This window comes from Diachasmimorpha longicaudata, chromosome 15, assembly GCF_034640455.1.
Source record: "Diachasmimorpha longicaudata isolate KC_UGA_2023 chromosome 15, iyDiaLong2, whole genome shotgun sequence".
NCBI lineage: Eukaryota > Metazoa > Arthropoda > Insecta > Hymenoptera > Braconidae > Diachasmimorpha > Diachasmimorpha longicaudata.
The window spans coordinates 6,575,885-6,592,085 of record NC_087239.1 but is presented as its reverse complement, the minus strand read 5'-3'; the positions used below and the strand labels follow the sequence as shown (position 1 = coordinate 6,592,085).

At 38.9% G+C, this 16,201-nt stretch overlaps 2 protein-coding genes across 4 annotated transcripts; one reads left to right on the top strand and one right to left on the bottom strand.

Moving 5' to 3' along the window:
- Positions 1–287: 287 nt before the first annotated feature.
- On the bottom strand, positions 288–4,323 carry LOC135169547 (uncharacterized). 3 transcript variants are annotated; one of them, XR_010300220.1, is made up of 7 exons: positions 4,091–4,323; positions 3,787–3,954; positions 2,387–3,698; positions 1,801–2,036; positions 1,316–1,676; positions 722–905; positions 288–649 (listed from the first exon to the last, which is right to left on the bottom strand). XR_010300220.1 is itself a non-coding variant. In XM_064134622.1 (5 exons), exons 1-5 carry the CDS (start codon positions 4,110–4,112, stop codon positions 1,612–1,614), a joined length of 1,803 nt encoding a protein of 600 aa, XP_063990692.1. In that variant the 5' UTR covers positions 4,113–4,323; the 3' UTR covers positions 1,165–1,611. The 3 variants fall into 3 exon arrangements, 1 of the variants encoding a protein (XP_063990692.1); XM_064134622.1 differs by lacking the exons at positions 288–649; positions 722–905 and having other exon boundaries at positions 1,165–1,676; XR_010300221.1 differs by lacking the exons at positions 288–649; positions 722–905; positions 1,316–1,676 and having other exon boundaries at positions 1,899–2,036; positions 2,222–3,698.
- Positions 4,324–4,634: 311 nt separating this feature from the next.
- On the top strand, positions 4,635–9,032 carry LOC135169556 (uncharacterized). The gene is made up of 3 exons (XM_064134644.1): positions 4,635–4,779; positions 5,472–6,072; positions 6,208–9,032. Exons 2-3 carry the CDS (start codon positions 5,483–5,485, stop codon positions 6,659–6,661), a joined length of 1,044 nt encoding a protein of 347 aa, XP_063990714.1. The 5' UTR covers positions 4,635–4,779; positions 5,472–5,482; the 3' UTR covers positions 6,662–9,032.
- The last annotated feature ends 7,169 nt before the right edge of the window (positions 9,033–16,201 follow it).

Genomic DNA, 16,201 nt, shown 5'->3' with positions numbered 1-16,201 from the left:
AGTGTCCGATGGCCATGAATGGAGAGTCGGAACTCCTGTATAACCGTATGCGAGAATAATTTTGGAGAAAATGCCGGTACATTAGCCACGCATTGTTACGTAGATGTTTTAGAACGAAATATTTAATTATTAGGCTAGGCCCAATGCTGGGATTTTTTTCGCAAATATTATTTTAAATGGAGCTAGAAAAAATTAATTCCATTTTATCGAACTTTCCCTTGTGTATTTTTCTCCATTAAAAAACACCACATAAAAAGTCACACAATTTTTAATCTAAAATGGATAAAACCCGAGTATTTTTTAATACGTCAAAGCCTCTGTATTTCATCAGCTCGCTCGATTAAATTTGTTCTCTCAATAATATTTCTTTCATCTTCATCGGCTCATTGATTTTAATTTTAATGGTTTACCTCGGAATTTCCGATCTTCAAAGACTGAATTCTCTCAATCAAACCAACTCGATAGTGCACGGTAAAGGGAATCAATAGATTGCATCGATTCCCCCCCCCCCCCCCCTTATGGAGTTGAAAAGATCCGGTGATTCTACCGTTGATGGAAAATCCACCGATACACCTGGCAAATAAACTTGGCTCGTTTCTCATTATCCTCCAGCCCTTAGTGAAATATAACTCCTGACATTTATTTCTCTCTGAAAATGATTTTCATCAGCGGTTCTCTGGAATACCGATTCCTTTGGCTTGTCTCGTTATGATTATATTACCAACTATTCACTGAGGTTAGCGTTCTTCCATATAATTAATTGAGGAGAGGGGTTTGTAATTTGATTCCACTTTACTGTTTGCATCGCAGTATTTATTGAGACTGGATGAGCGAGATCGATCGGCTCGCTCGGGCTCGTTGAAACGGCAATGGAAATAAAATAAATATTTGGCCTCAGGTGTTACCTAGAGGTGAGAATACGGATGAGGATTCATTGGAGATATTCTTCAAGATGATTATTGGTAAGGTACAGGCGAGATGGGTAAAATGAAATGTGCTCAATGGTCAATAAATGGAAAATACAAATAAATCTATGAATGAACAATGACCACGATATTTTTATTTTAAAATAAATGTGAAATGACGGCCATTTTTGCTCGATCAATTGCGATCAATTGGTCATGTGAAGGAGGAGGGGATTGTGACAGTTATCGTGTGGGTCAATATATTTTGCCTTTCAAATTGAACATTTCGAATGGTTTAAATTTATTTTCCATTTCGATTGAAAGAACTGCGAAAGTTTAATTTTTCGAGCCATAAAATCAGAGAAGTTATCGGGTAAATTCATTGAGTGACGTCCCACGACGTTAATTACTTGACATTAGGATGAGCCTCAACTCTCCACGATTCCATTCGAGTGCTTCCCATTGACTAAATCTACATTATTCGAGAATAATTTTTTTATTTCAGGATTCGCAGAAAAGGGATTTTCCAAGTAATTCTTTGATATCATTGAAATCCTCCATTTCATTTTTTCCACTCGTTTTAATATCTGTGCTCTCAGATTTTTTTCCCCTCGTTTTATAGAGGATCTCAGGAGTTCTCCATCAATGGTCTTTTCATATCCATCTTCACGGAAAATATTCCGTCTGGATCAACATGATGTTAGACTCACTTTTTTCCCTCCGTAATACGATTCTCGGCTCCTCCATCCTTTTCACTGGCATACGGATTTCCTAAGTAGATACGAAGCGAAGGAAAATTATATCTTACGGTCGGCAACCGTTTCAACATCTCCATCTTCATCCCCATCCCCCTCATCCCCCCCTATGAATTTATCTACTGTATTATAAGATTTACCTGCACTGGCATTCTTGCTGGAAGCGGAACAAAGAGATTCTTCATTTTCTTCATCCACTGTGTCTTTTTCAGGTGTTTGCACTGGGACCACTGATGAGGTCATGGGAAATGAGTCGTCAGAGGCTTCCCCATAAGCTTGGGAATTCTCAACCTCCTTCTTTACTTTAACATCAGCGATCTCTTGATTGATATGAGATTTTTGATCATTTATCTGCTCGTTATTCTCACTTTTCACCCTGTCAAAAACCCACAAGAACTTGAATGTCACACACTATATTTCCCCTTCTGTCCAAGGCCTCGAACATTCAAATGAGAATGATTGAAAAAAAACATATGAACAATTGAAAAATATTTTGAAAATTTACAGAGTAATAAACTTTAGCTTTGTTTTTTTACGAACGATTTTACAGAAAAAGCTTACCCATAGATTGAATTTCCCATTATATTTTCCGTTTATATAATTATACATAGACTGAAAATAAAAGTAGGAGGTTCCGAGAAAATTGCTTGGCACTTGCCACAACTTTCGTCATCCCCTAGAACCTCGAAATATCCAATTTATTCTCACAATACCAATCATTTCTACCCAAAAGTTATCTCCTTAGACTGTTCCAATTCACGTTCGTACGTGGTTTCTGGGCTACCAACGTGCGGTTTGAGATTCAGTCTCCTCGGGCTACGAACTTCGATGTGAAAGGGATCCGGGGAGTCGTACGTCTGTGGTTGCATTGTGGTTTCACGTCCAAAGGGACCAGGAGCCAACAGACTACCAGGATACGCGTGCCATCCACCCCTACCATCAAAATCTACATGTCTACTGTCACGTGGTATCACTGTAAACCGACGTTTCTCCATTACCCCCTCAACTTGTCGTATTTTACTCTCAACATTCCTCAACCGAGTTTCAGCAATTATCCGCTGGGAGCGATAAGGAGCAAAACTCAAATTCACCTTCTCATCGCATTCCTTCTGTCTGAGAGTTACCAAGAGCTGACGCAGTTCCTCGTCAGTCTTCATACCCAGGATCATTATATCGAATTGTTCACTTCCATCAGTCCCTCTACCCGGCTCACTGAGACCCCGAGTTATCAGACTGTCAGCATGACCCTTCAGAGCATTGACTTTCAACTGGATTGTCGTTAAAATTGGAACAATATTCGCTGGAGGATTGGCTGTCATATGGAGATTTATCAGAGCACCAACTTGTTGAGCATTTCGAGATTCAGTTATCAATTGCTCTTGAGTTGAATTGTTCAAAGCATTCTGACTTCTTTCCATAATCTCCTCGATGGAATTAGCAACGTTTGACCCTGGAATTTTCCTCAGGATCAGTCTCGTAGCTGCACAGGAGATCACCCCTGGTACGGACAGAAGTTGGGCTGCTAAAGCCTGGAGATTTAGTGCTGATAGGCAATTACGCTTCGAACACATCGCCTCGTCTTCTGCATCACAGCAAAAATGCTGGGAAGATTCAACTTGTTGATTAGGGTTTTTGGAGCTGGTGTTGGACATGTTGGAGCAGCAGGAGCAGCTGGCACGATCAGGGGCCCTCTGGAGGGTAGGTGGGAGAACCAAGGGACTCAGGATGGGCATCGGCATGGGGTAGGGGTAGCAGGACGGTTGGTAATGCTGAGACTGTCCGCAGGGGAGTCTCACACCTGGACACTCGGGTGCGGGGAGAGCTGGGGGCTGTGGAGGCGATGAAAGGATGAAGATTGGAGCCGATGATGGGGTCAGGAAGGCTCGGATTTGTTCCAGGAGAGCCAGTGAGAGCTGAGGATAAACTGGGGAGGGCTGACCCTGGTTGGGCTGTTGATATGCTGTTGGCGGCAGGAGGTTAGATCGTGTGGGGTTGGAAAAGCCGTCTGGTTGGCATTGGGGGGCAGGCTGAAGACAACCTGATATGGTAAGGTGAAGATTGGTGAGGGTTTCTAGGTCATTGGAGATTTGGAGGAGGTGCAGAGGTAGGGGAGAATGAAGACTCACTTGATTGGGCTCCGGTCAGCATGCTGAAGCCCGGGGGCTGAAGGGATTGATTGCACGGCTGTGGGGCCTGCGGTTGGCTTTGGAAGAAATTATTCTGACTGGGCTGGAGCTGATCGTTCTGACAGGTCGAAGTAGTTGGAGGAGTACTTGCGTGACATTGAAACCAGCCTGGGAATTATTTTGCAGTTACAGGGAGAGAAATGTGCGGGGAAAATTGTAGAAGAGTTTAGGCAAGCTTCGGAAAACTTTCCATTAATTTAAGGAATTTCAGTAATTTTTATTGGGATACTAAGGTTTCACTTACATTTATCGTTTCGGTTTATCATTTTTGAAGAATTAATTAGAGTTCATTTGGCACTGAGAATTTTGAAGTTTTGGTCGGAAATTTATCAAGAGATTATCAAAAGTCTTTGTTAATTTAGGTTGAGGGTTGGAAACGAAAATAATTGAATGGCGAGGATTCTTTCACACCTCGAATGTTTGATTTTGTCAAGTTCTCCGTTCACAGAATTACTCTACAAGAATATCTTTCGAAGGTCTTTCAAAATATCTCCGGGAAATCCTCGAAATTTTTTCCTTATGACTACGCAAGAAGTGAAATCACAGTTATCACGAGAAAAACAAAGTGATTTCTCGGTAAAAAGTATTAACTGTATAACTTGATTCTTCTCCGATCCCCGGTTTACGTCTTCCAGTATTGAATGGAAAAAACTGCATTATTGACAATCCATTCAATCCCTGCGTCGTACTCCCTTCATTTCATTCGAAAAATTCCAGTGAAGTTCAGTGAACTATCGACGGTGGGACGTAGTAAAGAGACAAACGCGTTCATGACGTAATTGAGAAAGTAGTAGGGGACAGGCAAGGGACAGACAGCCAAGCATGAGAGCTCGTGAGTGCCACAACCGTATCAGATCGAGTGTTTGAAGGCTGTAAAATATAAACCACTTCGAGTAAATTCAATCGACTGATAGGTCACGTGTACAAAAAGAGGTAAGAGGAAAAATTTCCAATAAAAATTAATTTCCCTGAATGTAGAGAGAAAATTAATTAACCAAGTGCTAGAATACAACGAACACGAGGAGTGACGATGTTAAAGAATGAATTGGATCTATGAAATAAATTCAGTAGTTAACAGTCAAAAGAAATGAGATAATTCCCTTTATTTTCAGGCGTCATTCTTTGCTTAATATCGTGGAATTGAAAGAGAAAAGAATAAAAAATTTTAATACACCTTTTTATAGCTTTCGTGACACTTCACTTACAAGACTCTTGGGAGAATTTTTCTTATCTTCTTTACATCTGGGGGTATTCATAAAGAATACATTTTTATCTCTTTATATTTTTCCGTGAACGAACATGAAGGGGCAAATTTTGTTGATTAATGCCTTGAAGTTATTCCACATTAAATTTTTATCTGAAAATTGCGCGACTATTCCCTCTATGAAGTTCCCTAGGATGATTATAAATGAATTGACTGAACAAGTGGAAAATTACTTTTGCATCGTATATGATATCGTCAATTTTACCCGTGAATTAATAATATGAGAAGAAAAAAATTCTTGTCTTCCCAACAAGTTTTTCGGAATAATTTTGAGAATATGCCTCCAAGAATTTCCAAAGATATATTTGTCTACACAGGATACGTCTCAATGTCTAAATACCATTCGATAATTGCATTCCAGAGCATTGAAATATGGACGACACGACAGGATCAATCCGGTTCATTCAAACCGAATTGATACCCGAGATGGTGCACAATCGGTGCTTCTGTGAGCCGGGATCACGTGAATTTGTGGAGTTGGAATCGGTATCAGTGAAGCCATTGACAGCATTTCAAGTAGATGAAAGCCGTGAATTATACAGAGCCCGAGTGATTGTCAAGTTCTCAGGCGATGCTAAGTCTTTCAACGTCGTCGTAAAACTACTGACAATCAGTGGCCAGGATGACAGCAGTGCTTACGGATGTTTTCTCAACGAAGAAATGTTCTATAATAAGATGACAGTCATGTACAAACTGGATATTTATCCCAAATGCTACGCTGCTGACATGGGTCGATATGGCCGGCCGGTTGTTGTCTTGGAAGATCTGGAGGCTATTGGATATTGTCAACTTTCTGGTAAATTGGATGGGGATCATTTGAAATTATTACTCGAGGCCATTTCCCGATTTCATGCACGTGGTATTGATCTTAGACGGAAGGAGTTCTCTATATTCAGGGAATTCTATGCTCAATTGACACAGATCAGAGACGATGGGGACAATAATGCTGTGAAAATTGATCGGTATGTGCAGTGTATTCGGAAAAATCTATCCTCTGACAGAAAAATGGAATGTGTTTATTTGATTCTGAATGCGGGATTCCATCAAATAAAGTCAAATAACCGTGTAAAATTAAAAATATCTCTCTTTCTTTTCAGAATGCTGGAAAACCTCACGACTATTGAATCAGACTATGCTGAGAAATTCAGAAAAGAGCTCGGTGATACCGAAATAAGGCATGACCCGAACGGGACTCCATTCTTCACAATTTGCCACGGTAGTTTGAACCTGAATCACTCATTATTTTTATACGATGGAGAGAAGCCGATAAGCGTCAAGATTCTGGGGTGGAACAGGATGGCCTACACTTGTCCAATAATCGATTTGGAATCAATCCTCCAGGAGGCTCAGCTCGAGGACAACTGTCTCACTGAGATGCGTAAAAATTTTAATGTCTACTTCAACGCATTGTTTAGCGCATCCACAGCATTGGTAGATGAATCATTGCGCAAGTTTTTATTCAAATTTTTCTCACTTCTCCTATTTCCCACAGTGTCTGCGAGCTCGGGGAATAAACGTGAGCTCATAAATTTCCAGAATTCACTTCAATAATTCCCTGGATATTTAGACTGAAAATTTTCATTGAATTTTATCAGAAGGATACGCCAAATTTAAAGGAATTTCCACATCCTATTGCGTCACAGGAAATTGTTGAATAGGAGTTTGGATGTTTACTAAAAAAAATTAATAGTCTCTTATTATGGGGATGACTCATTCATAATTGTATTAAAGTAATGAAGACGTGGATAGTTTGATAGCCAAGTTATGATGGAAATTACTTATTCGGTGAAGCATCAACTTTTCCGTCTGCTAAAAATCGAGAAATGGAAAATGGAATAGCGAAATGGATGGTGAGTGGATAGCGAGGGAGATTTGAACGTCCAACTGTGAAGGACCTTGGTCAGAAACGTGTTTGGAAACTGGCAAACTAATTTGCATAGGAGATGAGAACCTCCAGTCAGCGAGGGCCGTGAAAACACAGTTTTCACGTGGACCACTCACTGTATTTTTTGATAATCATTGACGACTCTGCAGTTGACGTAGTATAGGTTCTACTAGGATAATATATTTATCCAATAATTTTTCAAAACGCTTGGAAGAGACTTGCCACAATTATTCTGGGTCTGGATAAATTATTATCAATTTTTCGCTACTTGCTAGGGGTGCGATTGAATGGGAACGGCTGATATTTCTAATGAAATATCGATATTTACCGGGGCTGGTGTTTTACTTGTGACGGCGAACATTTTAATTCATTAAAATGTAGATTTACAAAATGCAGATCCCCACGGATCGTCCCATTCAAATTCAGCGGAGTGTTAATTGTTTTGTGAATGAAAAATTATATTGTAACGGCGATGGCTTACATTATGCATCGATGAGTGAGTTTGAATAATTTAGTCGGTGTATTATTGGATAGCCAGTATTCCCCAATTTAATAACAATACTGCAACAGCGGTATTTGTTTTCTCTTTAAATTGAGTAAAAACTGCAGCACACGGACAGAAATATTTGGTAAAAATGAGGTAATTATTCAGGTGATCTTACAGAATAATTTCAAAAGAAAAGTGAGCGTCGTCTCGGAAGAAAATATTGTTCTGGGGAAATTTTCGAAATAATCCGAAGATCTTCAGTAAATACATTTTTTTTTACACGGGTAGGTAGGTGATTCATGAACTATTTGCATGAGTACACAAAGCCCACGTGTGATAGGGAAAATTCTGGAGACCGGTAAATATGTCGACTGAAGCGAGCTTTCATGGGGATGGCAATCGCTTCGGTGCATAAGGCCTCGGGGGTAGGAAGTACCGTACGGTTACGTGGCCAGTGCGGCTGGATTTTTTTGCGGTTTAAAGAGTCATAGCGGGCAATGGGGGTTTAGGGGTGGTGGTGGTGGTAATGGAAATTCTTTTTGAATAAGTTTATGAGCCTGTGGCTAGGCGACGGGAGAATTGCCAGCCCATGGGAAATTTTCAAGGAACTTGCTGAAAAGATTATTGAAATTATTGTCTGCTTTCGTTCTTGTTTGCAATTGTTGTCAGCCTCGCACGTCCATGACATGGGAGAACTTTCTATGGGGGGAAAATAGCTCTAAATATTTATGACACGCTGATGTTTACATGAGGGGAAAGAGATTCAGCTTAAATTTTTGGGGTAGTTTATGATGTATTGAACGATAAATATTTTTTTATTCATCAATTCATATACTGCATTCAACTTTGTTTGTAGGTTAATTGATTGGGTCATCGTAATAACGAAATTGCGAAAAAAAATCTGGGGCATTAGGGAATATTTGGAACTGTATTTCTTTGTCTATTTAATTATAGTTTTTCCACAATTTTTTTATAAACCAGATGACCCAGCACGTGAATTATATACATCAGAAATGTCAAGGTATTCTGACTTATCTTGAAATATTTATGTTGAGAAATATTTTTATTTTTATTTATTTTTTGTTCCCTTGTGGGGTTCTTTCATCTCCGGAAAATAATGATTCTTGTTAATAATGAATAATGATGACTGCTGATACGTCAAACTGAGACTGGCAATGGCTTGAAATAAAAACCCGACTGAATTGGCGATACACAAGAACCGGACAGAATTTCAAAAAACTTTTTACCTCATGAAAATTATATTTATTCCATGAATTGAGTGAGATTTGAGCAAGTTATTAAATGAGTCATAACTGAAGTAGCGCAATAGATTGACAAACCTGCAGTTTAATCGCTTAAAACTCAATTGGCAAAAAATGATAAAAATAAAATGATTCACTATGAATTTGAGTGCTCGAGTGTTGAAAAAAAAAATACCCAGCACAATGTAATTTGATTAATTGATTTTGCCTGTACTTGGAGTGAGCTCGGAGTTCCGAGCTGTTTGGTTTGAATAATTGCCGACGTAAAAATAAAAATTTTATACACCAGTTCTGATTCTTTTTTAATTCCCGCAATTTGCCCATGGCGTACTCTCCACAGCTCTTCATATGTGCGGAACAGAACACGTGTCAAATTCGATTAAAAGTTCCCATTGAATGGTGCCCTCTCGAATGATCCTATGTAAAAGATAGGTGGCTATGTCATGGATGTTGGCCAGTACACTTCACGAAATGTACTATTCTATAATAGTACATACACCCGATGGCATATTTATAAATGCTCATTGCCACCACGGTAACCACGCAGGCTAAATATTCGAGTGAATGTATATGTATAACGTTAAGTTTTTATCGGTCTCGCGAATGCCGCATTCCTGAGAACAAAAGATTTTCACTGGAATGTGACTGACGTGGGCATTAATTGTCCATGCTGCAATAAAGTCAAAATATACTTTGTGTTTATTACTCTGATAATAGCAATACAACAATGCACATTTCTCCCTTCATGGGTTCATTAATAAGAAATTTTTCTCCTATTTATTATTTCCACACCATTTGCGGGAAACAACTGGTGTAGGAAAAACAATGTAATTTATGTCCTTGACTTTGTGGGAATTTCGTACAGTATATTTTTTTTGGTGACGAGGGATTGTTGTATGCCCGTTATATTTTAAGATTCATTCTTTATTCTCTGTAGCGATGAGAAAACTCACAGATTCCTCATTATTAATAATCTTCAAAATATATTCTTATCCTCTTATTATTTAATCAGCTAAGCTAACGATCACGATCATCAATAATTTCTTTAAAAACTCGTTCGCTCATTGAAATGAAATGCAATCATAAATTCCTCCTCCCCCTCCCAACAAAATGCATGTCTTTCACAACGGAAAAGAATTCATTCCACGTGGTGAGTGAATATCTCTCGGTCTACCATCGTCACCCCATTTGCAAGAGGCTGGTATGCATGCTGACCAATTCACTCATATTGAATTCTTCTACCGGATTGTCCATCGATCGAAAACGCCTGAAACGAGATTAATTCATTCAAGGAATATATATCATTGCGCCGTTTACGTTCCACTCTGCCAAAGGAATGCGTTTATTACATAGCTTTGTCCTGGGGGTTGAGCAGGGAGGGGTATTGCATGTCCAGGAATGCTGCAACCTCCCGTGATTATTACATAATCATGAACATACTCCGCTTATTGAAATGACACGTCGATGAATAAAAATGGGGTGAAGGCAATGGGCAACCGGTGGGACGTGTGCGGTGGATGATATTAATTTAATTTACCACGATGTTGCTTTGCTATTGTACGTCATCAATTTCTCTTGGAGCGAGGCGGCAGTTTGGCTTTTCCAATTTTGCCAATGGGTTATATAAATGTATTGAAATGTTTGCTGGACGGAATTATTTACAATTATAATGTAATCAATGAGGAAACTCGATTAAAATGAGTAAATTCGATTGAATTAAAAGTCCAAGTAGACAGTTTTACACCTCATTATTCAGGAAAAATAAACGTTAATTTATGACTCATTCTCTTGAAAATTTATTTATATTTTTTTTTAAATTTCGAAATCCAAATATATTTGAAATTACGGTTCAAAAGTTTATTTTTTTATTTCAAAGTGTTAGTAATTTAAATTTTTGACGGAATCTTCGCTTCCAAAAATTTAGCCAGCACATACCTCTAATGGTTTCAGAATAAATATCATCAATGGCACATAAAACAGTAATTTATTGTCGAAAAGTTTCACGGGTATTCGGGTCATGCATGTGCGATTAAGAAAAGTGGTTACGGTACGGCATAATGAAATTGGCGCAGCTGTTGTGTGAACGTGGTCAATCGATATTATGGGCTATTTCCAAAGAATTTTGAGTCATTTTGGTTTTCTTGAATTTTTGCATGCACGATGTACATAGACCATCGACGGAGAAAAATATTCACCAAAAATTATAGAACAATTCACATGAATCGCGATCGGATGTCATTCTCCTGCAATTTTCGCAGGAATGAGGGAAAAATGTGGAAGGTTCAGTGAATTTTGGCATTCATATCTGAAAATTTTATCTAACCACATGGAGAGGAATGTTTTACGCAAAAAAGGAAAAGTGTTGAGCTGCCTTACTCTTACTCTTGAAAGGGATGATCGGTCATCAGCTGCTTAATGAATTGAGCTGACACTGGCGCTAGTGAGAGAGGGCAATGGGCATTTCAATGGTCAATCAATGATCAATAAAACACGTCAAGTAATCGAAATTCGCGTTGGCCACAGGCGCGTCTATGAACGTTAACTCAATTACACGCTGAGTAAACACACCCCAACAGTTGGCAAGGGTAGTTGGGGCATAAGTTTTGCTGGTTCATCAGTTTGGAATTTTGGCAACGGTCATTCATAATTTTTTACTGGAAAATTCCAATAAATTCTTGATAGTTTCGACATTTTACTTTTCCGTTTAGAATTTTCACCGCCTCCACTGCAATTTTTCAAAGCTGACATTATTTATGAACTAATTTATCAATAAAAATAATCGTTGAAACTTCGAAAGGAGGAAAAGATTTAATTCAATTGAAAAAATTGATTTAACTTGAAAAATTCAAAAAATGGAAGAAATTCATTTGAAAATTTCAATTTATTACTTCCCGGGCAAACAGTCATAAACTGAGAAAGGGTCTTGATTAAATTTCTCAGAAGTTTGAACATCCATTCAGCAAATCCTCCGGTTTTTTGAAGTTTATAGTTTCCCAGGAGAGAAATGATCCGGACACATTTATTCATGCGTTTGATCCTCAACCTCTCCAACCATTCATGACTTTAATCCCCAAACTTTCAAATTTTTTATGGCTTGACTCAACAGTTGAAAAATCCGAAATGTCTAGACAACTTTATTGCCGGCGATTATCACACGCGAAGGATCCGAAAGGAAAGCCTGAAACTCCAAAGTCGATGTACATATGTGTACAGAGCGGAATATTCAGTTAAAATTAGCGAACAAATCACATCACGAAACTGCTGTCTCAGTCCAACATTGCCACAGTTTTATCTTAATTTTCAATACTTTTAAGTGAATTTTTCCTCCTGAGTTCATTAAAATTCCCCAGAATTAATTCAAACTCCATTCTCTCGTCACTAACAAATTCTTTCAAGACTTGTAAACTCTTCGGTGCCTGATTTACCCTCTTCAACGGTTGATTCTACCGGATATTCTACGTCTATTTACAATACCTTCAGGTAAAATATCTGTTCCGTGTCATAAAAATACTATATAAATGTGATAAAATCTTTATCGAAACCAATTTTACTACACCGTATAATAAAATCACTGAACTTTCCTTTATTTTCATGCCCCTGAATACAAAACTTTTTATCAGTCAATGAAAAATTGAATACTGCTGTCCCTTAAAATTCATGCACGTAGGCAATAATTTGTAAACGATAGCACTCGAAAATTCATAGAGCAACTGTATGATATTTATCCAGAATTTTTTGCATTAAAAAAGATAAAATACCTGGCAAGATATACAATACAATATAAAACAGACAATAATAATATTTTTTTTCCACTGGGTGCTCCTTTCATTATGCAGAAAAAAAATAGTAATCATTGAAATAAATTACGTTAACCCTCTGTATTCATACCCTCGTCGTTCCAAGGGGTTGGGCTGACTCACTGGCATGATAATGCCGGAGCTAAAGCGTAAATTTCTAACTACATTCAACATTCGTTCGTCGACATGGTGAAACCCAATAAGACCGAAACAAATCACGGTGAACGCCCATTTGTTCCAAATGAATCACCCTTAGCGTGACTGCAAACAGGCGTCAGAAAGGGGGAAAAGAAAGCGGTAGGGTTGGGTATATGACCTAGTACCTTTCGGATATATTTTAGAAGTGTTCGATACCTCGATCCTACAGATGAACGTCGATCAATAGGTCGCCATAAAAATATGCTTATTGTCAATATTTACATATTTTCATAATGAAGACACGTAATTACTGATGAACTATCCATCAAGCATCAATTCCTCATCCCCTATGAGCTCGTTAACGTTAACCAAATTGATTCCTCAATTTATCCACCTCGCACTCCCTGGAAATATGTGGACAATCTCATCACTTCAATTTACATCAATGAAGTTACTCCAGGACTTTGTCAACAGATTCTGAAAATCGTTAGATCGCATTAAATCGTGAAATGCACTCTCCCAGTGTTGATAGATGGATTGGCGGGTACGGGCTAAATGAATTTTAATCAAGTAGCCGAGAGTGACGAGACAATGCCAGTGCATCAGTGGGTTACGTTTAGTTGTGTCGCATTCCTGTTAAAACCTGATGACGCGCAGCTAGATGGAACCCTGTCGAATTCGAGGTCGAATTACATTGAGCTTAGAGACAACCACTTTGAATGGAAATTGCAATCGGCCATGTCCCAAGGAGAGAGGCAGAGGGACATTCAATTGGGTCATTGTTCCAATACTATCTGGGTATTTTGGAGTTGCTGGACACTGTTACATGGACAAGATACTCTAAGAAAAAAAAAAACCCCTTCGCCTACACTCTGATTACAATCTGTAGCTTATCATATTTTTCGGCCATTTTTCCTATTCAAGGAAATATCCACTTGTCGATTTTTTTTCTCGTCAGAGCAGCATTATTTCAGCTTCTGTGGGGAGTTCCACTTCTTCGACATTCAGAATGAAATCGATATGGGTATCTACGCTTTCACGAAATGGCTCTGAATTTCATCCACTTGAATTCTATCGAGGGAGTATGGTCGCATCGGATATTTCGATAGTACCTCGGAATATCGCATTTCCGCCCGATCGATTCTGCACCGTGAGAATGAACTGACGTGACGAGGCGCCAAATACTTAACAATGCGTACATGTGGGAGTGATCGGTGTATTCCGGGGACATTATGGGCTTCGACGGGCAGATTCTCGGGAGAACAATTGTCCTCCGTGGTTTATGACGTTCTGGCCATTTTTACAGATTTTTCGGGGTGTGTGGGAGAGAAAAGAAAAGAGAAAATACCGAGAGAAATATTTCCCCTATCGAAATAAAAGAAAAAAAATGCTTTAAGGGGAATAAAAATAGAAATTCATACAATGAAATAATTATGAGTTAAAAAGTTAATTGTACCAATAAATGGTATTTAATCCGTGTATCAACGCCCACATTTCTTACCAGCAGCAGTATCTCCTCATCTTTTTATTTTTTTCCCTCCCGCAAACGCTTCTAACAGAGTTTCTAGGATCACCTTCCAGTAAACTAAGTTACTCACAAAAACTGTTCCCCTCGCACAAAGTCCAGCGCATAATTCTCCCCGGTGCATTGTACTTGCCAACTCCTCCACGTTACGTAGGAAGAATTCTGCAAGGCCTATCCCTCCCCCAGAAGTCCTTTGTCCCCCCGGTAATTGTGTTGTTGCGAGTCTCAGTGCAGCTGAATCTTACGTGGCGTTGGGGCTCGGATTATACTCAGTACCTGGAGGCTTCACTTTTATTTCCTCTCATTGTTGCTGACGTGAGGATTTTTTCAGAGTAAATTTTCTCATCTCGCTTTAGTGCCCGAGCTTTGAAACTTACCGGATAAAAAAGTACGTGTGGATGAAAAAAAAACCGTCAGCTGTCAGGAGCATAGTTTGAAAATGTTTTTAAAAAAATTTTCTCAAGACGGGTTTCTCGGGGAAAAAAAACATTGATTCAGCTGAGAGCTGTGATTCATCGTCTTATCGTTCAGGTGAAAGAGTAGACTCTCGAAAGAAAATAATAGTGTGTTACTGACGGGTCTGTTTGGACGGATGATAGCTGAGTTTCAGGCGAAATGGGATGGCACCGAGGAGAGAAACGAAAGAACTGAGAGTCCATTCGATTCTAACGACTAGTTGAGAGATTCTGGAGTCCTGCTGTGCAACGTTTAGCATTACTTTTCAACTGTCTGTAGCAGTCTGCCTCCCTTTGTGTTTGGTCAAATACGGAATCGAATAGCCAGAGGTGATATATCCCGGAGAAATCGAATTCAAGCTGACACCCTTTTTACTGAAAGGATAACAGTCCATCGAAATGACTTAATTGATTAATTGATGGGGCTCTGGTTATTTCAGGTCCGATTTATTATTGAGGATTTTGTCATTACGGGGTATTTCTTGAATTTATTTTAAAAATTATTGCGGAACACTGGATTACAGATTGCTTCCCTCTCGCTGCGAATCATGAGCATCATATCTGAGCGGTTTTTATCCTGAGCAGCACCTGCAGTCGTTTAGAGGAAAAAAGTAAACGACTGTTGCCCTGCGGTCTGACTATTGCCCGTCCTTCTCTACTAACCGCAATGCTCTGTCGCCCCTCGCGATCTTACTCCCCTAATCAGCTGTACACAGTTGGAGGAAAACGAAAAAATAAAGATAAAAAATAATAGTACTCCCAAACTCGCATTTCCCCACTTTTTGTTGATCACGATTTCGTCTTGGCATAAAAATGAAAAGCACAATTATTTAGTTATTTTTTAAAGAATCCTTAATGAATGATGAAGTCGTCCGCCCCCTGGTGCCGCCTCTCATTCCAAATATTTTCATCCGATGAGCTTCCATCAAAAATACATAAATAACCCAGGGGGTCATAAAATGCGAGGTCAACAAACACGTGAATTCCTCATGAGAGTTAAAATAATCACCGATCTGGCAATAAATTTCTGAAAAAATCATGGCTCGTCGTTGGAGTAGAGATCAAATTTACAACAGTTCCTTCTCCGATTAATTAGCCCCCTTCACCCATGAAACCTCGTTGATCCTGATATTTCCAGGTCATCGCAGAGTTATTATTTCGCTTGGACGCTCCAGCCCATTGGTGCACAGTTATTAAACCCAGTCTAAGTGGAATCATGGAGATTAAATTCTGCTAGGAATAGAGTTTGAGGAGGGAAGATGAGGGAGGTGATATAATTTAAACTGCTAATACCATATTTTGCATATTGACATGTTAATATATCAGAGAGAGAGCGAGAGAGAGAGAGAGAGAGAGAGTAGAGGCTTTGTCCAACACTACGTAAAAATTCAATTTCGTTTGGTAATTATTCTCTGAATGTCCTTTACTTCAGAATGATCCAACATTTTGGGTAATTTTTATTCAGCTTTTCTCCGGCGTAAATTAAACTGCGAATACTATATTTTACATATCTCGCAATAATCGACGATATGTTAATGTTGA

Coding starts and splice junctions, on each gene's coding strand:
- LOC135169547 (XM_064134622.1), bottom strand. CDS start 4,112: ATGATAAACCGAAACGATAAAT. Junction 2,037..2,386: donor TCTAAGGAGATAACTTTTGG/GTAGAAATGATT, acceptor GGTTTTTGACAG/GGTGAAAAGTGAGAATAACG. Junction 1,677..1,800: donor CAGCAAGAATGCCAGTGCAG/GTAAATCTTATA, acceptor GTATCTACTTAG/GAAATCCGTATGCCAGTGAA.
- LOC135169556 (XM_064134644.1), top strand. CDS start 5,483: ATGGACGACACGACAGGATCAATCCGGTTCATTCAAACCGAATTGATA. Junction 6,073..6,207: donor AATGCTGTGAAAATTGATCG/GTATGTGCAGTG, acceptor CTTTCTTTTCAG/AATGCTGGAAAACCTCACGA.